Here is a 20,998-nt window from a genome sequence, read left to right on the forward strand (position 1 = left end):
GCTCCATCTCATTCACTGGATTGGTCAAATATCTCATATTTATTCAACTTTTTATTTGGGTGTCTAAGCTTCCTCCGGACATTATCCCCTATCTTCTCCAACACGACCTTCTTCTCTGTAACTATTCCATTTCTTATGGATATCATCACTCCTCTCTCTATACACATGTATGGAGTACTCACTCAATAGACAATTATAGGATAAAGTGTAAAAAAATCTAATTAAACTATTGTTCTTTTGTAAATAACTTCTTGAACTAAAAATTATCTTTCTAAACTACTAATTTGTTACGATTAAGGACAAACTTATAACAAAAGGCTATTTTACTCTTTCTCATTTAATTTATTATTTGTTATTTGTTATTAAATTATTTTTATTATCTTTTATCTTATCTAAATATTAATTATACTATTTATCTTAATTTTATTATTAATATCAATTTACCATAAAAATAAATAAATAAATAAATTTATAACTACCATTTTTTTAAATAATTAAATTATTATTAAAATTTTATTATTTATAATATAACTTATTATAGTCAGTTTAAAATTTTTTACGGAAGAAAAATACTTTGCACCTTAAATTTCTTATAATATATTAATAAAAAATTAATAAATTACTTAAATAAAAATACCTTTATTTTCATGTAATATAATCATTAAAATTTAAGAAATTAATTAAATTTTTTAAAAAATTTGTACTTAAGATTTTTTTATTTAAACAATTAATTTCAAAAATTAAAGATAATTGTATGCTAATTTAATGGAGAATGAGTCATCATATTAGTATGATTTTTTTTTTTCATAATTTATTTCAATAAGAAAAATAATTAAGTATAATTCAATAAGAAATGGCATTATGGTCATTTAATTAAATATACTCTAGGCATTGGAACATTTCGCAACAAAATGTGATAGTTCAGGAAGTATTTATGCACAAAATATAATTCAGAGGGTTTTTTTTTGCATTTTACCCATAATTATATATACATTTGTATATATACAGAACTAGGAGATTGATCGTGCTGTGACGTTTCATCTAGCAACTTAATTTTTCAGTACATAATATATAGTTTGATTTTGTTTTTATACCCTATTCTGTTGAATTCATTTTCTATTCTTTTAGTTTGTCCGTCATCTCATCGACCAAATACCTCAACCAAGCTACTAATTTCATGAAAGCATGTATAAATATGAAACATAAACAAATAATAGGCATATTGTCAAGGAATGAAGGAGAAAGGTGTAAATCGCTAGTTTGTTTTAGCAACTTAAACGGACTGGTGTTAAATTATTTCTGGGATGTTATATAAATAATATATATAATTTAATGAATACCAGAAAGGTTGGTTTAAGATGTGGTTATAGACATCATGAACTTTAGGTATTAAATTGCGTGATGTCAGGAGTTGAGGAAATTTCCCTCGCTGGTTGTGTTTTAACCAGTTTATTTGGATAGGTTTAAAACATTATTGGGATTTCATATAATGTGCAGTTTATTCTGAGTGTCATTATACCCTACACAGGTTTTATAATTGGGGATTAAATGGACGTCATGGGATTTAAAGATTAATTTACATGCCGTCAATGATTGAGAAGATTTTAAATGGGATTTAAAGATTAATTTACATGCCGTCAATGATTGAGAAGATTTTAAATGCTAGTCTTCGTTTTATCAATGCGAATGAACCAGTATGGAAGAATTGGTTAGGAATTCTAATATAATGTTGCTCAGTTTATAACTCTGATAATCATTATATCATGCTATGAATATTAATTGTTGAACTGTTAAAGTTTCTGTTATGTCAATTATATGGAAATGGATGGTTTAAATTGTTTATTATTATTTTAATAATTTAAAAGGAGGATCTATTATTATAATTATATACTGGATGCATGATAGGATCTTATCTATATATGATTTCTATTATGTTGGTTTCTAGATATACTTGATGTTCATTTGAGTGTGCATCATTTGTGGATCATATGCATTATATGCACCGGTATGGGACGGTGGCATATCAGAGATGGATTAGATCAAAAAGTTAAGTCCTACCCTTTCATACGTAAGGAATGGATTAACTAAAACAGTTATATCCTACATTGATGCATGTCCTGTCAACTAAAACAGTTAAGCGACATAACAGATGTTTGCTCTATATTTTTCTGCAGTAGGAAGGATAAGGATTTAATTGAAACATTTAAATCCTAAGTAAATGTCGTGTCATGGCAATGAACAGTTGAGCAGCACTTTATTGGTTTTGGATGGAATTTATATATATATTTATGTTACCACGATATGAGTTTGAGTCTCAGGATCGATAGTTAAGGAACGTATATGCATTGGGATGCATAACTGGCTATGATGGTTTGATGTGTGCCCTGCTAGGTCTGCTAGTCAGGTTGAGACAGGCCTGTAGTCCAGGGAAAGTCCTGTAGTGTGAATATATTTATATTTACGGACTTTTTAGATATTGCTGAGGTATCTAGGATGTATCTGCGTATCGGGTTTATGTATGGATTGTAGTAGGTTGGAACTTGCATGTGGGCCTAACCCACTCTTATTTTTCAGGTGTTCGTCAGTACCAGACTTAGACCTGATCGTGTTGATGCAGATACAGACACTCACTTTTTCGACTGCATAAGATTTCCTTTCTTATTTTAGTTTTGGATTTGGTATTCGTATGTATTGCTCATTTGGAATTATTAGGGGTCTATTTGATGGATTCCCTAGTTGTACGGATTTGAAAGATTTAGATAATATTAATTTATTATTTAAAGTTTTAGAATTCTTTCAGCACATTATTATTTTATTTTTAATTCAGTTTTATTCCAGCTTGTTTACATATTGATTATTTAGTATCCTTTGGATTTGTGCTCGGATTTGATCACCCGTGACTTTAGAATCGAAGGATATCACATTGGTGCAAATAGGTCCATTTGATAAATTTAAACCTTAAATTAACTAAATTACCCAACATTGACTTGATGTCTAAACATCTCTAATGTTGCTTCACCACCTTCATCGCTGATCATACTCCAGCGTACGAGGACAAGAGATGGTGGCAGTAGAGGAAATGGTCGGGCACGGCAGTAGTGAAGGAGAGAGAGAACGCAGAAAGAGGGAGGAAAGAGAATAGGGTATCAGAAATTTGGATGTGGGTTTTTTTGTTTATAAATTTGGGTAGGGTTATTAGTGGGGTAGTGTGGTCTTTTTGCATCTCAGAATTTTTTTATTAAAATATTATTAAGGGTATAAATGATATTTTATATTCATAAGAAGTCAAAATAATAAACCCATAGAGATTTGTCCAAATTTACCCTAATTTTTATGTGAATATTTATGGCACTAAAATTTTAATTTGACATTTGAAGGTTATTATGCGTTTATTTTATAATCAATTCATTTAATAACATGTATTTTTAAATATAAATTGTAATATAACAAATACAGTAGTAAATAACGATTTGATCTAACATATTTACTTAAACGAGCCAAATATTAAATGCAGGCATTTGGGATGCATCTTACACGGTTTAGAGGGGTCATCTCATTCAACCCTCCAGGGTTTTCTATTCAAGCTTCCCTCATAAATCCATATTGACCCATTTCAAAATCCAGCAGTTTTTCATACTGTATGGCACTCCCTGTTAGACGCTTGGCCGCTAATGGCTCTACCTCCCCTATTTTAAACCTAATCTCTAACAGGACATACAAACAACAATGTCGAGCTTTGCACAGTTATGGCCGCTACCATTTCTCGACGTGCTCGGATGGCTTTGGTTAGTCCAAAACTTTTGCATTACTCACTAGCTTTTATGATTCTGCAAATCATGCGCTTGACTACTATATTTTAATATGCATTGCCATTGTTTGTTAAAATGCCTCTTAAATAAGTGCCCCTTATTATTTTCTAAAAATATTTAACACATCTTATGAATATAATGATGCATACCCATTTTCTAGGAATGGCACCTATGAGTGACAAAGTAAGAGAAAATAGATGAAGGTGGTATCGACGCATACAAATTAAACCCATTTATGCGCCTATTAGAAAGGAAAGAGTAGTTTGAAATGACTTTAAGGCATTCAATATTAGAGGAGACGAGATATATAATAGAATAAAATGGAGAAAAAGAAAGGATGACAATGACCATAACCCATTTCATTTAACTGTTTATACAGTGTTGTAGGTGTTTCTAGAAGTGGTCAGGCGTAGAAGTGGTCAGGCGAAGTGTATGACATATATGCCCTGTTATACAATAGTAACAATACATGAATAATGAGAGGTGGTGTTGCTAGTGAATTGATTGTCAGTTGTAATGCTTTTCCTTTCTTAAGTGTTAGATTATGTAGTGAATATGTTGATAGAACTTAATAACAAAGTTTTCTTACCAACAAGTGCTGATACATCAACAATGGATATAGAAGATTGCCTATGAAGGCTAGCATAGTGTCTACTTTTCACTACAATGGCAATAAAAGAAGAAAAACAAAGAATTCGAGTCTAACAGGAGGTTTTATAATATCATCTTTGAGTGACAAATATATGATATTCTATCCAAGTAAGTAATGGAGCGATTAGAATCTGCGTCACATATCACAAACAATTTCAGTTGTCCATGAGTAAATTATATCAAAAGGTGTCAACACCACCCATGTCATTAAATTATAAAGTTACATTATATGCAAATTCGCACACACACACAAAGGGAGAAAAAAAGAATGAAAAAGGAACTACTGATTTTTGTCATAAATCCGAAATGCTTCCCTGTATGAATCAATTGGTAAGTCATTATCCTTATTCTTCGAATTTCTTGGCAGTAGCACAGAGAAGTTGACCTCAAACATTGAGAGCCTAATCTAATATGTCTTGGTGTCCAATTGCCCATCCTTTGTTAGCAATCAGCCATACATTTGGGGCCATTGCCATGAGACCTTTTCATCTCTAAAAGTATGTGGTGTAATTATGCTAGCTCGAATCCACTTGTATAGTTACTATGTTTGATACCTTTCCTAGAATTAGCTACTAGTTGCATAAAATTATATATTTGCGTAGCTTAAAATTACTGCAGATTCTAGTCCCCAGTGATCCGTGTTTCAGAACACATATATCACATCGTCCTTCTTTCCCAAATTGCTGAATATGGTGATCCAAAAATTTAATTCCTGATCCTTGCTTAGTTTTCTTCTTTGAGAGAAGAAACATGAGTAAATAAGAAATTTCCTAAAAGAAGGTTTAATAATAATAGCCTTTTAAAAACTGAAATTATATGTGTGATACAACAGTTTTTTGCTTTTAACTTTTTATTTAAATAATTTTAATATAACTGTTAGCAGATATGATAGCCACGATTTATGGAATGACTTAATATATTAGTAGAGATTTGATTATGCTCTATAATATGTTGTGATTTGATTTAGATTTAATTTAAATTCCTTTCTTGTATTATGAGTATGTGCTCTTTTTATCTATAAATACTGAAGTTATAAATGAGTGATTGATCCTTCAACAAATTTCTCCTCTCTTTCCTCTACTTATATTTTTACCTGGTATCAGAGCCACGGTGGTCCGACTGTAATGAGGGCATTGCGAGTTCAGCACCACCCATTCGGAAATGGTCTAAGGTGACATCTCCCATCTGGGAGGTGTCGGGTATGCAAGGTGGTCCAACCTGAATGAGTGCGTTGTGAGTTCGGCACCACCCATTCAGAAATGGTCTGAAGAGACATAGTTGTTTCTTTTTTATGGTCTGAAGAGACATTGTTGATTCTTTCATTTACATTGTTTAAACATATGTATGAAGGAGAATGGTCTGACGAGACATTGTTGATTCTTCCATATACATGTTTTAAACATGTATATGAAGGGAAATGGTCTGAGGAGACATTGTTGGTTGTTTACAGTCTGATGAGACATGATTGGTTGTTTATGGTTTGAGGAGACATTGTTGATTATTTATGGTTTGAGGATACATTTTTGATTTATTGATCAACACTTCATTTGAGAGAAAATCATCTCTATTCAGATTTGTACTTGCAACTTGTAGATTCTGAAGAAGGGTGCTAGCAAGACAGTGTTTGAAGATGCATTGTCCAAGTTGGGCGTCCCAGATATCCACGCACCAACTTGAGGGGGAGTTAGCAGATATGATAGCCACGATTTATGGAATGACTTAAAAATATTAGCATAGATTTGATTATGCTATAGAATATACTGTGATTTCTGTTTAAAAATATATATATATATATATATATATATATATATATATATGCTGTGATTTGATTTAATTTCCTTTCTTGTAATATGAGCATGTGCTCTTTTTATCTATAAATACTAAAGCAATGAATGAGTGATCTCATTCAAGCCTACATATTTCTCTTCTCTTTCTTCTATCTTATATTTCTACCATAACATTAATTCCAAAATAGATATAAAACTTGTGCATTTATATTCAATCAATACTGATAGAAAATCACTATTGTATTAAGAGGTACATAAATACTACTGTTTCATCTAGGAAGTTTTTGTAATGTTTGAATGCTTTCTCTGTCATGGGCTTTGTAGTTGTTTTGTGTGTTGTTACATGTAAGTTGGATTTAATGTGTTGATATAGAGTTCAGGGTTTATTTGTCAGCATTTCAACCGTTTCTGCATCTTCTTAAGCAAAACTTACAGCAGGAAGTTTTATAGTTTTGATCTGGCACTAACTGGTATTTGATATACTTTGATTGAAGATTAGAGGATGATGCTGAAATGGATCACAAAGACTTTCTGCAGTGGCAAAATGGAGGTGGGACTTTTCACAAGTCAGCTTGTATTGATGCAACGGCACTCATAGGAATTGGTGCCATAGTTCATTCAAAGTCTGTTGTGGGTGCAAATGTTCATATTGGATCTGGAGCTATTATTGGACCTGCTGTTACTATTGGTCCATCCACAAAAATAGGGTATAAACTTGTTTATTTGGAAAGAGTCGGCGCTTCCATGTATGTAATATTTATGATTTCCATGAGTGATATTTTTTTTTTCTTTTTTTTAAGGATTCGTGCAATAAAAGATTTACCTAAATTCTAAAATCAAATCATTGAGACTCTCTCTCTCTCTCAAGTCTCAAGCACACGCACACTCACTTTCACACACACAAAAAATAAAAGAAGGAAAAGAACTCACCCACCACTCTTTGTACATTTGTAAGTAAAAGGTCATTCTTTCTAATTCTTGGAACGTGATTCCTAAAACGTGAATAGGAATCTGTTGTTAAAAGCACTCAGGAACAGGTCTAGGAGTTGTATCCATATTTTTCCTTCTGTATATCCTTATTCTCCTCTTTTTTTTTTTTTTTTTTCCTTCGCTAATGCCTTTCTAACAGCTGTAGACTGTAAAACACTCAAAGACTGACATGGCCTGGCACACATGAAAAACAAATATTGACGCATATTGATCTGAGGATGAAGTTGTTCTTTGGCTAGGCTGTTCCTTATGCCTTTACATGCTTGTCTGTCATAGAATATCAAGTTTCCTGGATTGGAAGTAGATGGAAACTATGGTGGATTAATACAAATTGCATTGGGACTGATATATATAGAAGTATGACGGTCTTGGTTGTAGTGCTCAAATTATAAATGTTTGTATAACTTAAACAATGTATAATGACATTTCATGTTTTTCTTTTTGGGTTTTGACTGAACTGCTATATTTTTTTCCAGGTATAATGTTGCACTTAGTAATTGCACAATTGGCGAATCATGCATTGTCCACAATGGAGTCTGCATTGGTCAAGATGGTAAGGTTTGGATTGCATCAAAAAAAATCTTCTTCTTTTTTCACCCCTCTTCCTTTTTTCTCATGGTGGTGGCCCGGTGGGTAAGAGTTAAACAAAGAATTAGACTCTGTAGATGATACTATTATTAACATTATATATTTCACAATGAGCCTACAAAACTTCATTTTTTACTTATGTGATGGTTTTTGTGGATGAGTCTGAAATATTTTGCCACAAGTGTTCCATTGTTATCTTCTAAAATTGGAATCAGTGTTTCTTCACAGGATTTGGTTTCTTCGTGGATGAGCGTGGGGACATGGTGAAGAAGCCTCAAGTTAGTGATGTTTGAATGAATTTTATTTCCAACTCACTTTTGTTATATTGCAATTCTATTGCGTCATATTCTTTTTCATGTTAAGATTTTAACATTTACTTTGAAGCAGCTCATCTTATAAACTTGAAAAATCCAAATTGTTGCATAGCTTATCAACTGCATGGGGCTGAAATATATATATTGATATAACCGGCCACTTTAATACTACTAATAATAATTTCAACTTCTAGTGATTCACACTATCTTCCATGCAAGTTTTTTTTGTATTTTTATGCACATTTTAATTTTAATAATCAATAAAACAAAAGGTTTCCTCGAAAAACTGAAAGTAACCTAGTAATGGCATAATTAATTACCACCATGGAACAAAGCTGGTGCTCAAAAATTAATCATTTATTAGAATATTTACGTTGCTAAATTATTTAGTAGAGAGAACTGGTGCTGTTTCATATATGTAGTTCATTTTGGAATTTCAATTCAAGTATCCTATTTTTTCCTTGTTCTGTCATCTCCAGATCCTGAAAGCAAAAATTGGAAACCATGTGGAGATAGGTGCAAATACATGCATTGACAGGGGCAGGTGTTAATTTTATTGTTTTTTAATACTTTTCATATGGTTGTCATGAGTGGTTTCTGGATTAACAAGCACTTGGAACGTTTCTTTGCTGAAAATTAACAATACAAGATTCTTGCTTATGCAGCTGGAGAGACACTATAATAGGGGATCATTCGAAGATAGATAATCTAGTTCAGGTGTGTTTTGGCTTTACCACATTGTTGGCTAACTTGTGCTTGGATTTAAGACTAACGGTGTGCCACACTTTACAGATAGGTCACAATGTAGTGATTGGGAAGAGTTGCATGCTTTGTGGACAAGTTGGGATTGCAGGTTCAGTAACGTATGTTGATATCATGCCTTCTTTTTTTCTCATCAAATTTACCTTTATCTGATTTAACTTCCAGTTTTAGGATTTAGTAAGCTTTCAATTTTCCTGAGACTGAAAACGTGGTTTTGTTCTCTTTAGAATGGGTGACTATGTAACTTTAGGTGGAAGGGTGGCAGTTCGTGATCATGTCTCCATTGTATCAAAGGTATTTAATTGCTTGAATATGTCTGCCTTTGTGGCTTTATCCTAACTTGTGTTTTTTGTGAAGCTTTTTAAATTTATTTAATGTTATTTCACAAAATAGTTTGAATCTCTTAGGGATCTTTGTTGCGTAATTTGTTTGAGATGGCAATTGGAACTGTCATATAATTCTTAAAGAATGTACTTAGGTTCCAACACTTTGATGTTGTTTAATAACACAATTCAGCACTTAATTCTGAATGGATTAAGTGCTTATCCAAGAAAATGTGTTTCATTAAGCATTTTGATGTCTCATAAAAAATAACTGGAACTTTAAATGAGGTATTATTTAAAGTGACAGTTACTTCAGTCGTAAAAACCAAACAGAAAAAATAAGGGGTAGAAAAAAAAAAAAAAATTGCGCAATTTGTAATTACTACTTAAAACTTCAACGCTTAAAATTCAGCTATTAAAATTTTCATTGAGCTTTTAGTTTTATCAAACAGTACCTTTGTTTGCTTTGTGAATCTAATGGTGGGGTGTTCAGTTATCATGGAAAATAGGAAGTACAAAGAAAGTATTTAATTTTACATTAGGTTACTCGTCTTTCCTTATTTCCTTTAATTTTATTTTACCTTTTAATCTGAGGAAAATTGTTTATTCTTTCCTTCCTTTTTTTCCTTTACTTATATTTTCATTTTTCCTTTCCCTTCTTTCCCTGACTAAATCTGGGAATCAAACACAGTCTTAAAAATCTTTTGTTGGACTAAGATAGGTGTTGAATGTTGATAATCACTTGACTGAAATAAGTCCTCGATGTGTTAAATGTATGTTGTAGATGGACTTTGGTTCTTTAAGTTTTCCAGTTCAACTGAAACTCATGAGCTCATGACCAGGTTTGTAGAGTTCTTGGTCCATTTATTATCATGGAGTTCCAAAATTAATGATTGGTCTGTATTGAATTAACCAAACCCTTCGGACATTAGGCGTAGAACTCCATGGTTATTGTCATTGGTCTTTTTAATTGTGCAACTGTTTATGTGGTTTTGTTATTATAATGTCCTTCCATTTTATTTATTTATTTTTTTCTGAATCAGAAAATGTTGGAAGCTGTTATGCCTGCTCAGTCAATTTTTGTTTGGTTAGAACATCTTGGTAGGCTGGGTTTATGCCACAATTTGATTTTTTTATATTATTTTTGACTCAGCGACCTAGAAACAATGGTCAGTGAATTTTCAAATAGTCTAAATGTTTTTACTTATCAAAAAAAAAAAAAAATAGTCTAAATGTTTTCCTTACCAGGGTCAATAGGATGTATTGAGTCATAAAACATTTTCCTTCGTTTACCAACTGACTCTAAATGTATCCAAGTGTTGGACTATCTCATTTCATTTTAATGCATATGGACTTACGATCATATAGGAATAGCTCAGATGTAGATGTGAATAAATCTTTTACCACTTTTATCGGCCAAAGTTTGCATTTGATAACCATCATAGTTGACGACATTGGGGCTGCAGGTCCGCCTAGCAGCTAATAGCTCTGTCACCAAGAACATCAACGAGCCTGGGGACTATGGCGGTTTCCCTGCTGTAAGGATTTTTTTGGTTGTGTTCTTTAATGTTCATATGATATTTTGTCTTGCAAAAATTAATTGAGTGTTATGCTAATATCAAATTTATGCATATATAATTTTTCATGGGCTGTTCTGCAGATTCCAATTCATGAATGGCGAAGACAAGTTGCTACCCACCGCCGAAGTTTGAACTAAGAAATTCCTTGGAGTCTTAGACTGACGAAGACAGGAGGTTCTAGGTTTGGTCCAAGTAGGCAAGAAGTTTATCAAAGGAATTTTAATGTGTATGTTGAACATTACACAGTAACATGCTTAGGAAATTCAAACAACCGCATTTGGTGCCCTGGTTCAGTGACGACACCAGGTTCTTTCTTCCATCTGTCTGACGCAATTGAGATTACACAATATGTCTACTTACTAAGCACTTTTTGTTTGCCAATCTTAGTGTAACATATGTTCTATGAAATTTTTCAACTGTAAAATTAACAAGATACCTTTCAAGTTGTGGTTCACTCCTGTAATTTGTTGGAATCAATCTATTGAGGAGCCAACTATGACGTTTTTCATCCTTTTGGTTCACTGAATTTAATGCATATGCAGACTATCTGCTTCAAGAGCATCACCTATTTATCAGCAAAATGCATTCTAGTAAGTTAAACTCTGAAGTCTTACTAATTCTAGTTGGGGTATATTTTGTTTAGGGCATTAGAGTTATATAATTCTTCCCCTTTCCAAAGGGAATGGCATCTGGCAGGTATTCCAGGTTTCATAAATGTACTAGTCGCACTGAAATGCAAGTTTCAAACCTATGACCCTGAGATATCTGTTACATGCTTACTGCAGGATCTTCAATATAGTATGGTAAAGCATTATCCAGATATAAGGTAGAGTTGGCAGGTAATTATGATTTTTAAACCTATTTTTTCTCTATTCTTTTCTTTCTGTTGTGTTTTTTGACCTTTAAGCTTAGTTTTTTGTCCTACCTTTGTGCTTGTGTGTCCTTTTTCTCATGTTATCTCTGCCCTTCGTACCATTTTATTACTTCAATTCCTCTTCACTTTCGTCGTGTCATTTTTCACCCTTCCAGTCTAATGATACTTGGGTGCTGTTTGATAAAATTGAAAACAAGGTCTTGAAAATTGTAATAGTGAAGTTTTAAGTGCCGAATATGCAAATCTAAAACCCTGTCCAAAATTTGAATACCAAATATATTAAAACTCTTTAAAAAGAATAAATAACTTGAGAGTCTGAAAACTATTCAGTTTACAATTCTATCCTCTTAAGTAATAGCATTAGTTCAAGCACGTACAAAGATTTTGAAAAACTCTACATCAATGGCTGGATCACTTTTATGAAGCTCATGATACCCATTATTCATACCCATATATCATATATGTATTCTTTAATGCATTATGCATAAATCAGTTGCATCAATCATAAATTGAGGATGGGGTTTGGTGCAATGGTAAAATTGTTTTATTGTGACATAGAGGTCACACGTTTGAAGTGGGAAACAACCTCCGTATGCAGAGGCAAGTCGCATATATCTGACCCTCCCAAGACCCTGCCTTTGGCAGGAGTCTCCTGCACTGGACTAGTCCTCTCTCTCTCTCTCTCTCTCTCTCTCTCTCTCTCTCTCTCTCTGTCTCTCGATATATATATATATATATAAAAACAGTAAAATTTTCAATTCATATGATCTATCTATGCAGTTGAAGCCCACAAGAAATAACTGTACAAGCACCAAGATACACAATATGACAAATGAAATTGTAGAAATAAGCATCTTGGTATTTGTTCTCTGAGCATTCATTAGTGGAATGTGAAAAGAGAAGGAAAAGATTTTGTTGTTGGGCTTTAGATGGTTCTTAATTGATCATAAGCGTCTTTGCAATTTTTTCCATGGATTGTGCACTACTTGAAATTGTAGATATAACAATTCATACTTAAATCCTGTAACAGCATGATACACAGAACCTAAAAGATTTACATTTTATCACATTCTCAGTGACACAAGAATTTGAATATTGAAAGTAATTATGTATAGATTTGAACACTGGAAAATAAATATATTAGCTGTTCCTAATAATCAAGTAACCTTCAATCTTAATTTCTTGAAACCTTTTCTTAGCTTAATCTTCTTCTTACCAGAAATCTTTCCGTCTGATCCAATGGGTACACGACCCTGCAAGTTCATCCCATGATGCTTACTTGTACGACCCCACATGTTATACCGAAACTTGGTTACTAAATCCACCTTCACTTCTGCAGTTTTATTTGCGATTGCTTTGCCAAGTGTTTTCCACACTCTTGCATTGGCATCCACCTTGTCTATAAATTGAGAGGTCTTATCTTTATCCTGATGAAAAGAAGGCAATGTTCTCTCCCCCACAGTATCTTGATTGTAATAAAATGTTAACAATATGTCATCATAGTAGACACTAGAGTCCTTGTTGGGATTTTTAATCTCAAGGTAGAATGTGAGAGATCCATTCTGATCATAGCCTTGCCCAGCTGTAGTAGTGTTACTGCCATTGTTGGGGACCGGAACGGAGAACCCCACAATGGTGTAGGTGGGGGCTTTGGGATGCAACATTAACCATAGAAAGAAGGCGAGGAGGCCAAGGAGGACCACAACTTGGAGAAGCCACAGAGTGAAGCTTTTGGATTCACACATGTTTTTTCTTGGGGATAGGTGGAGAGGAGGTTTCCAAAGGCTCTCGTAGAAGTAAAATATGTTTTGGCAATCAGAGTTTTGAGTTAGAATGTATGAGAAATGGTGAAGTCTTCGGATTGAAGGAAGTTAACACGATAAGTGATTCCTTTTGCAGGAAGTTATAAAGCATAGCATAAAGCATAGCATTCTTATGCTTTTCTTCTTTGGTGCTAACATTCTATGTTCTCTCTTTTATTTTTTCCTTTTTTTTTTTGTTTCATAGCTTGAAGGCCTTGTGGTTATGCGCGATATGATTTATGATTTGCCGTAGCATTAAGCAACCTTGTATCTGAGAAAAAAAAAAGCAAGATTATCATAGTGGAGGTGCATCTAAATATATTTAATGGACATGGTAACGTAATTTTAAGATTAAAAATACTTAAAACGCTCCTTTAAGAAAAGAAGAGGGGGGGTTGAATGAGAAAGAATACAGAGATATAATACTATGCTGTAAGATAGTGACTGGTGGATGCGAGTGTGCATGATGTGGTGATCAAGTAGGGTTTACAAAGTTTATTAGGAACAAATGAATTACATTATAGCTGTTCCTAATAATCAAGTAACCTTCAATCTTCATTTCTTGGAATCTCGTTTTAGCTTAATCTTCTTCTTACCAGAAATGTTTCCGTCTGATCCAATGGGTACACGACCCTGCAAGTTCATCCCGTGATGCTTACTCATACGACCCCACATTTTATACCGAAACTTGGTTACTAAATCCACCTTCACTTCTGCAGTTTTATTTGCTATTGCATTGCGAAGTTTTTTCCATACGATTGCATTGGCATCCACTCTGTCTATAAATTGACTGGTCTTATCTTGTCCCTGACGAAAAGAAGGCAGTGCTTTCTTCCCCACAGTAACTCGATTATAATAAAATTTCAACAATATGTCATCGTAGTAGACACTAGAGTCTTTGTTGGGATTTTCAATCTCCAGGTAGAATGTGAGAGTTCTATTCCGGTCATTGCCTTTGCCAACCGTAGCAGTGTTACTGCCATTGTTGGAGACCGGAACGGAGAATCCCACAATGGTGTAGGTTGGGGATCTGGGATGCAAGCCAAGCCATAGAAAGAAGGCCATGAGGCCTAATAGAGCCACAACTTGGAGAAGCCATTGAGTCAAGCTTTTGGATTCACACATGTTTTTCTTGAGAATAAGTGGAGAGGAGGTTTTGAAAGGCACACATAGGTCTTTCTGAAGTAAAATAGGGTTCGGCAATCTGCGCTCGAGTTAGAATTTATGAGAAATGCTGGAATCTTTGGATTGAAGGAAGTTAACATCATAGGTGATGCTTTTTGCAGGAAGTTGTAAATATCAATCTTATTATGCTTTTTGCAGGAAGTTGTAAAGCATATCAATCTTATTATGCTTTTCTTCTGGGGTACTACTATTTTGTCTGCTCTTGTTTTTTATTATGCTCTTGTTTTTTATTTATATGATGTGCCTTAGCAGTCAGTAAGCAACTTCCTACTTATAGAAAAAAAGCAAGATCATAGTGGAGGTACATATAAATATTTGACATGATGAGGTAATTTTTAGTTTAAATATACTTAAAAGGCTTCTTTTAGGAGGGGAAAAAAAACACAGAGAATTAATAGAGAGAGAATATTACTGTGTATGCTTTGCGCCTTTGCTGTAATATAATGACTGGTGGAGGTGAGTGCGCATGATCCGGTGATGTCTCAGCAGTGACATCGAGAGAGGTGGCTGATCAAGTAGGGTTTACAAAATTTAGTAGGAACGCATGAATTACATCAATAGTAAGTGTGACGTACCACATCACTTGGGTGAGAAATTGCTCACACTTATAAGGAAGACCGTCTTCTACCTGTGTAGACACTTTTTGAAAACCGTAAACATGGAGACGATGTAAAGCAGACAATATCTATACAGTGCGTGGGGCGGGTTTTGACAGTAAATATTGCGGCTGGAATTCTTTCCAAATTTATACAAATTCTGGAACACTATTGGGTCTTTGGTGGAAACTGGAAAGTAACAGTTGAAAGCCTCTTGTATATGACTTTTGCATTTGAACTTTTTGAAACGCGTTTGCTTCAGTAAAAATTAAAGAATATATCCATCTATGGAAGTATTTTTTTTTATACGGAAAGTGTTCTAGGTATTGCATCCCTAAACACCATTTGATTTTCGAATCATTGTCATTCTTTTTTCCAATTTTATAGGGAAACGATTTAATTTAAAGCTAAAAGTTCAACTAAACAGGCACTTAGAAAGTATCAATTATCTAAAAATTCAATTTCTTAGCATGAACATACTCCTTCCTTTTTTTTTTTTTTTTTTTTTGCTCCTTTATTATGAAAAAGTTATTCAAAACTTTGATAAACTTGCTTCCTCGGAGCTTAATGTGGGAAAAAGATTGGTGCGTTGCTTTACTTGGAATGAACACTTGCTAAAGTTTTTTTTTTTTTTTTTTTTTAATTCATTATTCTTGATTTTTTTTATTTTTTTATTTAGAAACACACACGCACTTCACACACTTTTGGTCCATTTCCCGACTCGAATCCCTTCCCTCTTGGAAGATTAAGATGGTATACCATTAGACATAGATGCTAGTTGGTAATTTATTTTTTATTTACGCCATATTTTCAAGTTTCTTTACTTAATTAACACTGCAGTGTAACACTACTTTGTACAAATCCATGGAGACCCAAATTAATGAGACTAAACATAAAAACTAATCATTTCGGGCTTTTGATAATTCATGGAGACAGATTACAGTGAGAACGTTCTCATAATTAATTGATATATTTGAACAATTACATATTCTTACAATAAAACTGAACCGCTAATCCAAAATAAAATAAATGGGAATCGAAAATTAAAAATGGGAATCGAAAAAAAATAAATAAAAAATTTGAAATATATAAAACAGGAGATATCTCTAGTATATATGCTACATCAGTTGAAATAAGTTGGGCATCTTTGATCTTTATAAATTGGTAAGATCAAGCCGTCTGGGCCCACGCCAATTTCACAATTAGCATGCATCTTATGGTGCTTACTATCCCAAGTGGACACCTTAAATCGAATGGTCGACGTTATCTCAAGACGAAACTTCACCGTTCCTTTCGCACGATCAGCCAAGAAATGCATCCAACGGTCGCTATTCACGGTCAAGGCGGCCCCACTCAACACATCATGGAGCACTGTAGTATTCTTCGGCTCCTGATAGAATGGAAACAGCAATGTGGTCCCACCAATACTCTGATCTTCATAATAAACCGTGGCCTGGGTAGCATCGTAGTAAATCCCAATATTTTGGTTCGAGTTACGGACCGTCACGTTAAAAACAACCTGGGCATTCTCAAACCCGTTTTCTTGACCCAAACCCGGGATCGAAAACTCCCGGATATGGAACCTGGGTCGGTGCGGGCGTAAACTGAGCGACAATATGAATATGGTCACTCCTATAATTAAAAAAAGGCTTAAAAAGATGGCACATACTAGCTTGGCGACCCTGGTGGTGAGACTCTCTTGCACCCGGTGCACGTAGTAGCGAGCCGAGTGGTGCCGCCTTAAGGGAGGGGTGGTGGATTGGACCGGGTTTTGGTGTTGGGAGTACATTCTCCGGCGAGAATTCAGAGAAGTTTTAGGGTACAGTTTTGACAATAAACAGGGGACTTTTGGAGGTGTTATATATATATACATGTAGGAGTAGTTATAGGTTTTTTGCATGGGAAAGAAAAGAATAAGGTCATGTGTAGTTGTTTCATGAGTAGGTCATCTAATGCCTAATGATAAAACAATGCAAGTGCACCAAAAATGAGTACATTATCGTGTATCACATGGGTGTTTGATGCCTCAAAAATCAAGATGATATATAGTGTATGATATAAAATTGTGAACTGTCACATTAATGAAAATTTTAAAATAATATATATGATGCTAGTTTTATTTGTACACGAGAGGTATATAGGTTCCCTACAGTGTGTGGAAAGTATGCATATATGGTTCTGTAAACTTTATAAAAAATGTACTCATACCTTTTAACCCTGTTCTCCAATCTTTTTTGGCATCTAAAGGAAAAGCAGATCATAAGCAAACGAAAATAATTTAATTCTCCACAAGTCGTGTATATATATATATGTATTGGATGGGTGATTCATTGATTCTTTAGTCATATTATGATATGAGACCATATTACGTATATCTGACTCTCTCCGACATGACAAGATAGCTGGAGCTTAATGCACTGGACTAGCCCCGTTTATAATATTAAAGCATATTATCATATATGTATTTTAAAATTAAATATATAAAAAAATGCTTTACAAAGTCTAGTGATTCAACAAATTAGCACAAGATTGTTCCTAATTAGTAAAATAATCTACATTAAAATGACAAATTGAATCAGCTATATATATAGACATGTAGTTTTCATAATTTTATGGTTTTAAAAAGTTGGTTCCTGGTTACACTGACCTAAGTTCCTGCCTCTTCAGACCAGAGCTTAGTTGTTTAATCTGGTGTAGGGCTCTAGTGGGTTGACCTGTATTATGATATTTAATACAGAATTAGTGACTTAAGCCATTTCCAAATCCACCCTTAGTTAATTTTAAAAATTTCATGAGAGACCTTGAAACTAGAAACAAAAGATCAAATATTGAGGACTGTTTTGTAATTGTCACACATCCCTTAACGCAATTCATGCCGATCGATCCATGCAACCCATGTGCACGTAGAATACTAAATTCTGGATCGTGTAAGTTGGAGAAATAAACATAGATATAAAAAACCTAGGAATCATATAAACAACTTTCTAAAGAATCCAATGTGTGATATAAAACCCTAGGAATCATGTAGTTGTATTGAGATGAGAGCAGAAGCTTCTCAAATGGCAGGTTTGGTCTTGGCTTGTCTAGTAGTACTCGTGGTGGCTTTGCAAGTAAACAAAGCTCTATCTCTAGAGTTGCATTTTTACAGAAATTCATGCCCTCAAGCAGAACTGGTGGTGAAGAGAATAGCACAGAAGCATTTTAGCAACGATCCGTCGCTACCTGCTGGCTTTCTTCGATTGCATTTTCACGACTGTTTCATTAGAGTAAGTCCATAATTTCCACACACATACACACAGTAACTATCATGTTTTAGTATGAAACTGTTAAAATGTGTTAATTTTTTAGTTTAATTACTTGCCTTAGCTAGTACCACTTTCTGTTCTTGTGTTTAGAATTTTAGATGTGAAACTCGTGTCAATTTACTTGAAGTCCTTTATTGATGTAGAACTAATTGTCAAATCCTGTATGGTCCATTTGGACAGTCAAAATTCCAAAATGGTATACTGATTGACACAATTTTTCGGAGCAGTTTCTACGAGCATATTTTGACCCAAAAATACCCATTCCCGATGAAATGCACTGTTTTTCAGCAAAATTCTGTCTTTTGTACCAGCTGGGCTATTGTCCATTTGGTATATTTTTAGAGTTTTCTTTGCCTATACTTTGTGGATCATTTGTGAACGTTCATAACTTCCGGTTTGTTAGAGATCGTAATTTTTGGGCATTGGTCTCATTGCAGGGTTGTGATGCTTCTGTTCTTATAGACAGCACAGATGAGAATGTGGCAGAGAAAGAGGCTCCCCCTAATTTAACTTTGAGAGGATTTGAGGTTATCGACGAGATTAAATCCGAGTTGGAGAAGCAATGCAAAGGGATTGTTTCTTGTGCAGACATACTGGCATTGGCAACCCGGGACGGTGTTGCCTTTGCCGGAGGATCAGCTTATGCTCTGCCAACAGGGCGGCGAGATGGGACGATTTCCATTTTCAGTGATGTTCACATTCCCGGCCCTTCTTTTTCCATTGCTGATGCTTCAAAAGCTTTCCAAACCATCAATCTTGATTTAACAGACCTCACTACTTTGCTAGGTAAACTTCATAACTAGTTAAAAGACTTTGTTTGGTTTCCTAGACCTGTTTGGTTCGTCATTCAGAAAACAGTTCTGTAGACCTTTTTTTAACCGAGTTTTTAGAAAACTGTTCTCAGAAAACTGAACCAAGCTTATTTGTTATTCGAGGACTAATTTGATGTTGGTGTTTCTTGTTTTACTCTTGTAGGTGCTCATGCAATTGGCTTCTGTCACTGTGGCTTTTTCGTGCAGCGGCTATACAACTTCAGAGGTTCTGGCTTATCTGATCCGAGTATGGACTCGAATTTTCTTGATTTTCTCAGGAAAAGTTGTCCAAAACCAGTTGAACAGAACACTAATATAAGCGCCGATCCTAAGGTGTTCATGACTGCAAAAACAAGTACACCATTTAAGCTAGACACTGCTTTCTACAGCGGATTGCTGGAAGAGGAGGCTGTGCTTCAGTTGGATCAAGACCTTGCCTTCACCGACATTACTCGGAAGATTGCATCGGATTATGTGAACAGGCCAAAGATGTTCAGGAGGAAATTTGCTGAGGCCATGATTAAGTTGGGTAATGTGGGTGTTTTAACAGGTCAAGAAGGAGAAATTAGACTAAATTGCAGAAGAGTTAACAACCCAACTAGTCAGTGAAGTATGGAGGGAGGTAGCAAATGCATATGGTAATCAACAGAATTTATTTTTCAATTTCTTAGCAGCAATTTTTTTTTTTTTTTTTTTTCATAATTATTGTGAAATTGTAAACAATATTGAGTTGTCATAACTCGAGATAATCTCTATTAATTAAGAGTATTGGGAGGGGTGGATTTGGTAATACCACTAAGTAATTGCTCCTTGTATAAGTTTTTGGAAATGACTCTTGCATCGAATAGTTGTAGTCAATTGTTAGATTTATTGGCCAATTATGCAACAAATAAGGAAGTAAAGCCCTCTACTTTATTGTATTTGGTATAAATAATTAATTAAAAATTATTCGGTTAGGCAATTCACTGTAAGTGTTCGGTGTGAGTATTACCTCTCATACGTTTTTACAATTGCAACACACAAAATTTAGCACAATAATAGATTGATGACTTTCTCTGGATCATACCTTCGAATAATATGGTGGAAATGGTTCTGTAAAATAAAATAAAATAATGTTAAATTGAATGCCCCTTTTTCTCTTGGTACAGAATTTTATTTTATTTTTCAATTTTTCTCATTAAGGACTGCATACTCTTATAGTATAAGTTATAACACTAGCACAAATTTTTAAAATCATGAAAGGAGGTAAATGTATAGTCATTTAATTAAATATGAAAATGACGATTATTCAAGAATGTAGTGAGACTGGAGGTGAACTCTAGTGGCCCAATGTGTTACAACACTTCAAGCCTTTTTTTTAGCGGAGGTAAAACTATATACAGGACCCAAAAGGTTGTGGAACAATGTTTTATTTCTTGGGACGAAAAACTAAATAATGTGCCCAAAAAAGTTATACCCCAATGAGGTACGCTTAAAGCCTTTTTAATTGGAGGCAAAAAATACATACTGGGGCCAATAGTTATACTTAAAAAACTCTTTTAAACCCTTTTTAAGTGGAGGCAAAACTATATACTGGGCCCAAGAAGTAGTGGCCCCAATGTGTTACGCTTAAAAGTCAAA

General features: G+C 34.1%; 5 protein-coding genes across 7 annotated transcripts; 2 read left to right on the top strand and 3 right to left on the bottom strand.

Annotated features, from left to right (window-relative positions):
* The first annotated feature begins 3,484 nt into the window (after nucleotides 1–3,484).
* Nucleotides 3,485–11,312, top strand: LOC132307796 (probable UDP-3-O-acylglucosamine N-acyltransferase 2, mitochondrial). 3 transcript variants are annotated; one of them, XM_059805664.1, is made up of 10 exons: nucleotides 3,485–3,785; nucleotides 6,747–6,993; nucleotides 7,714–7,790; nucleotides 8,054–8,103; nucleotides 8,619–8,683; nucleotides 8,805–8,856; nucleotides 8,932–9,002; nucleotides 9,129–9,195; nucleotides 10,691–10,762; nucleotides 10,885–11,312. In XM_059805664.1, exons 1-10 carry the CDS (start codon nucleotides 3,641–3,643, stop codon nucleotides 10,939–10,941), a joined length of 903 nt encoding a protein of 300 aa, XP_059661647.1. In that variant the 5' UTR covers nucleotides 3,485–3,640; the 3' UTR covers nucleotides 10,942–11,312. The 3 variants fall into 3 exon arrangements, with proteins under 3 accessions (XP_059661647.1, XP_059661656.1, XP_059661664.1); XM_059805673.1 differs by having other exon boundaries at nucleotides 3,487–3,785; nucleotides 6,747–6,954; XM_059805681.1 differs by having other exon boundaries at nucleotides 3,658–3,785; nucleotides 6,742–6,993.
* A 1,342-nt stretch (nucleotides 11,313–12,654) lies between these two features.
* Nucleotides 12,655–13,565, bottom strand: LOC132307858 (protein NDR1-like). The gene has a single exon (XM_059805737.1). It carries the CDS (start codon nucleotides 13,421–13,423, stop codon nucleotides 12,836–12,838), a length of 588 nt encoding a protein of 195 aa, XP_059661720.1. The 5' UTR covers nucleotides 13,424–13,565; the 3' UTR covers nucleotides 12,655–12,835.
* Nucleotides 13,566–14,035: 470 nt separating this feature from the next.
* LOC132278209 (protein NDR1-like) lies at nucleotides 14,036–14,605 on the bottom strand. The gene has a single exon (XM_059780019.1). The coding sequence runs from the start codon at nucleotides 14,603–14,605 to the stop codon at nucleotides 14,036–14,038; it is 570 nt and encodes a 189-aa protein (XP_059636002.1).
* A 1,572-nt stretch (nucleotides 14,606–16,177) lies between these two features.
* On the bottom strand, nucleotides 16,178–17,191 carry LOC132307828 (NDR1/HIN1-like protein 10). The gene has a single exon (XM_059805704.1). It carries the CDS (start codon nucleotides 17,159–17,161, stop codon nucleotides 16,385–16,387), a length of 777 nt encoding a protein of 258 aa, XP_059661687.1. The 5' UTR covers nucleotides 17,162–17,191; the 3' UTR covers nucleotides 16,178–16,384.
* Nucleotides 17,192–18,299: 1,108 nt separating this feature from the next.
* On the top strand, nucleotides 18,300–20,256 carry LOC132278217 (peroxidase 57-like). The gene is made up of 3 exons (XM_059780029.1): nucleotides 18,300–18,527; nucleotides 19,004–19,352; nucleotides 19,542–20,256. The coding sequence occupies exons 1-3, from the start codon at nucleotides 18,300–18,302 to the stop codon at nucleotides 19,985–19,987; spliced, it is 1,023 nt and encodes a 340-aa protein (XP_059636012.1). The 3' UTR covers nucleotides 19,988–20,256.
* The last annotated feature ends 742 nt before the right edge of the window (nucleotides 20,257–20,998 follow it).

This window comes from Cornus florida, unplaced genomic scaffold, assembly GCF_030987335.1.
Source record: "Cornus florida cultivar Cherokee Brave unplaced genomic scaffold, ASM3098733v1 CherokeeBrave_3.0.0_Hap2_Chr01, whole genome shotgun sequence".
Classification (NCBI taxonomy): Eukaryota; Viridiplantae; Streptophyta; class Magnoliopsida; order Cornales; family Cornaceae; genus Cornus; species Cornus florida.

Coding starts and splice junctions, on each gene's coding strand:
- LOC132307858 (XM_059805737.1), bottom strand. CDS start 13,423: ATGTGTGAATCCAAAAGCTTCACTCTGTGGCTTCTCCAAGTTGTGGTC.
- LOC132278209 (XM_059780019.1), bottom strand. CDS start 14,605: ATGTGTGAATCCAAAAGCTTGACTCAATGGCTTCTCCAAGTTGTGGCT.
- LOC132278217 (XM_059780029.1), top strand. CDS start 18,300: ATGAGAGCAGAAGCTTCTCAAATGGCAGGTTTGGTCTTGGCTTGTCTA. Junction 18,528..19,003: donor TTCACGACTGTTTCATTAGA/GTAAGTCCATAA, acceptor GTCTCATTGCAG/GGTTGTGATGCTTCTGTTCT. Junction 19,353..19,541: donor AGACCTCACTACTTTGCTAG/GTAAACTTCATA, acceptor TTACTCTTGTAG/GTGCTCATGCAATTGGCTTC.
- LOC132307796 (XM_059805664.1), top strand. CDS start 3,641: ATGGCACTCCCTGTTAGACGCTTGGCCGCTAATGGCTCTACCTCCCCT. Junction 6,994..7,713: donor GAAAGAGTCGGCGCTTCCAT/GTATGTAATATT, acceptor ATTTTTTTCCAG/GTATAATGTTGCACTTAGTA. Junction 8,684..8,804: donor ACATGCATTGACAGGGGCAG/GTGTTAATTTTA, acceptor TTGCTTATGCAG/CTGGAGAGACACTATAATAG.
- LOC132307828 (XM_059805704.1), bottom strand. CDS start 17,161: ATGCAAAAAACCTATAACTACTCCTACATGTATATATATATAACACCT.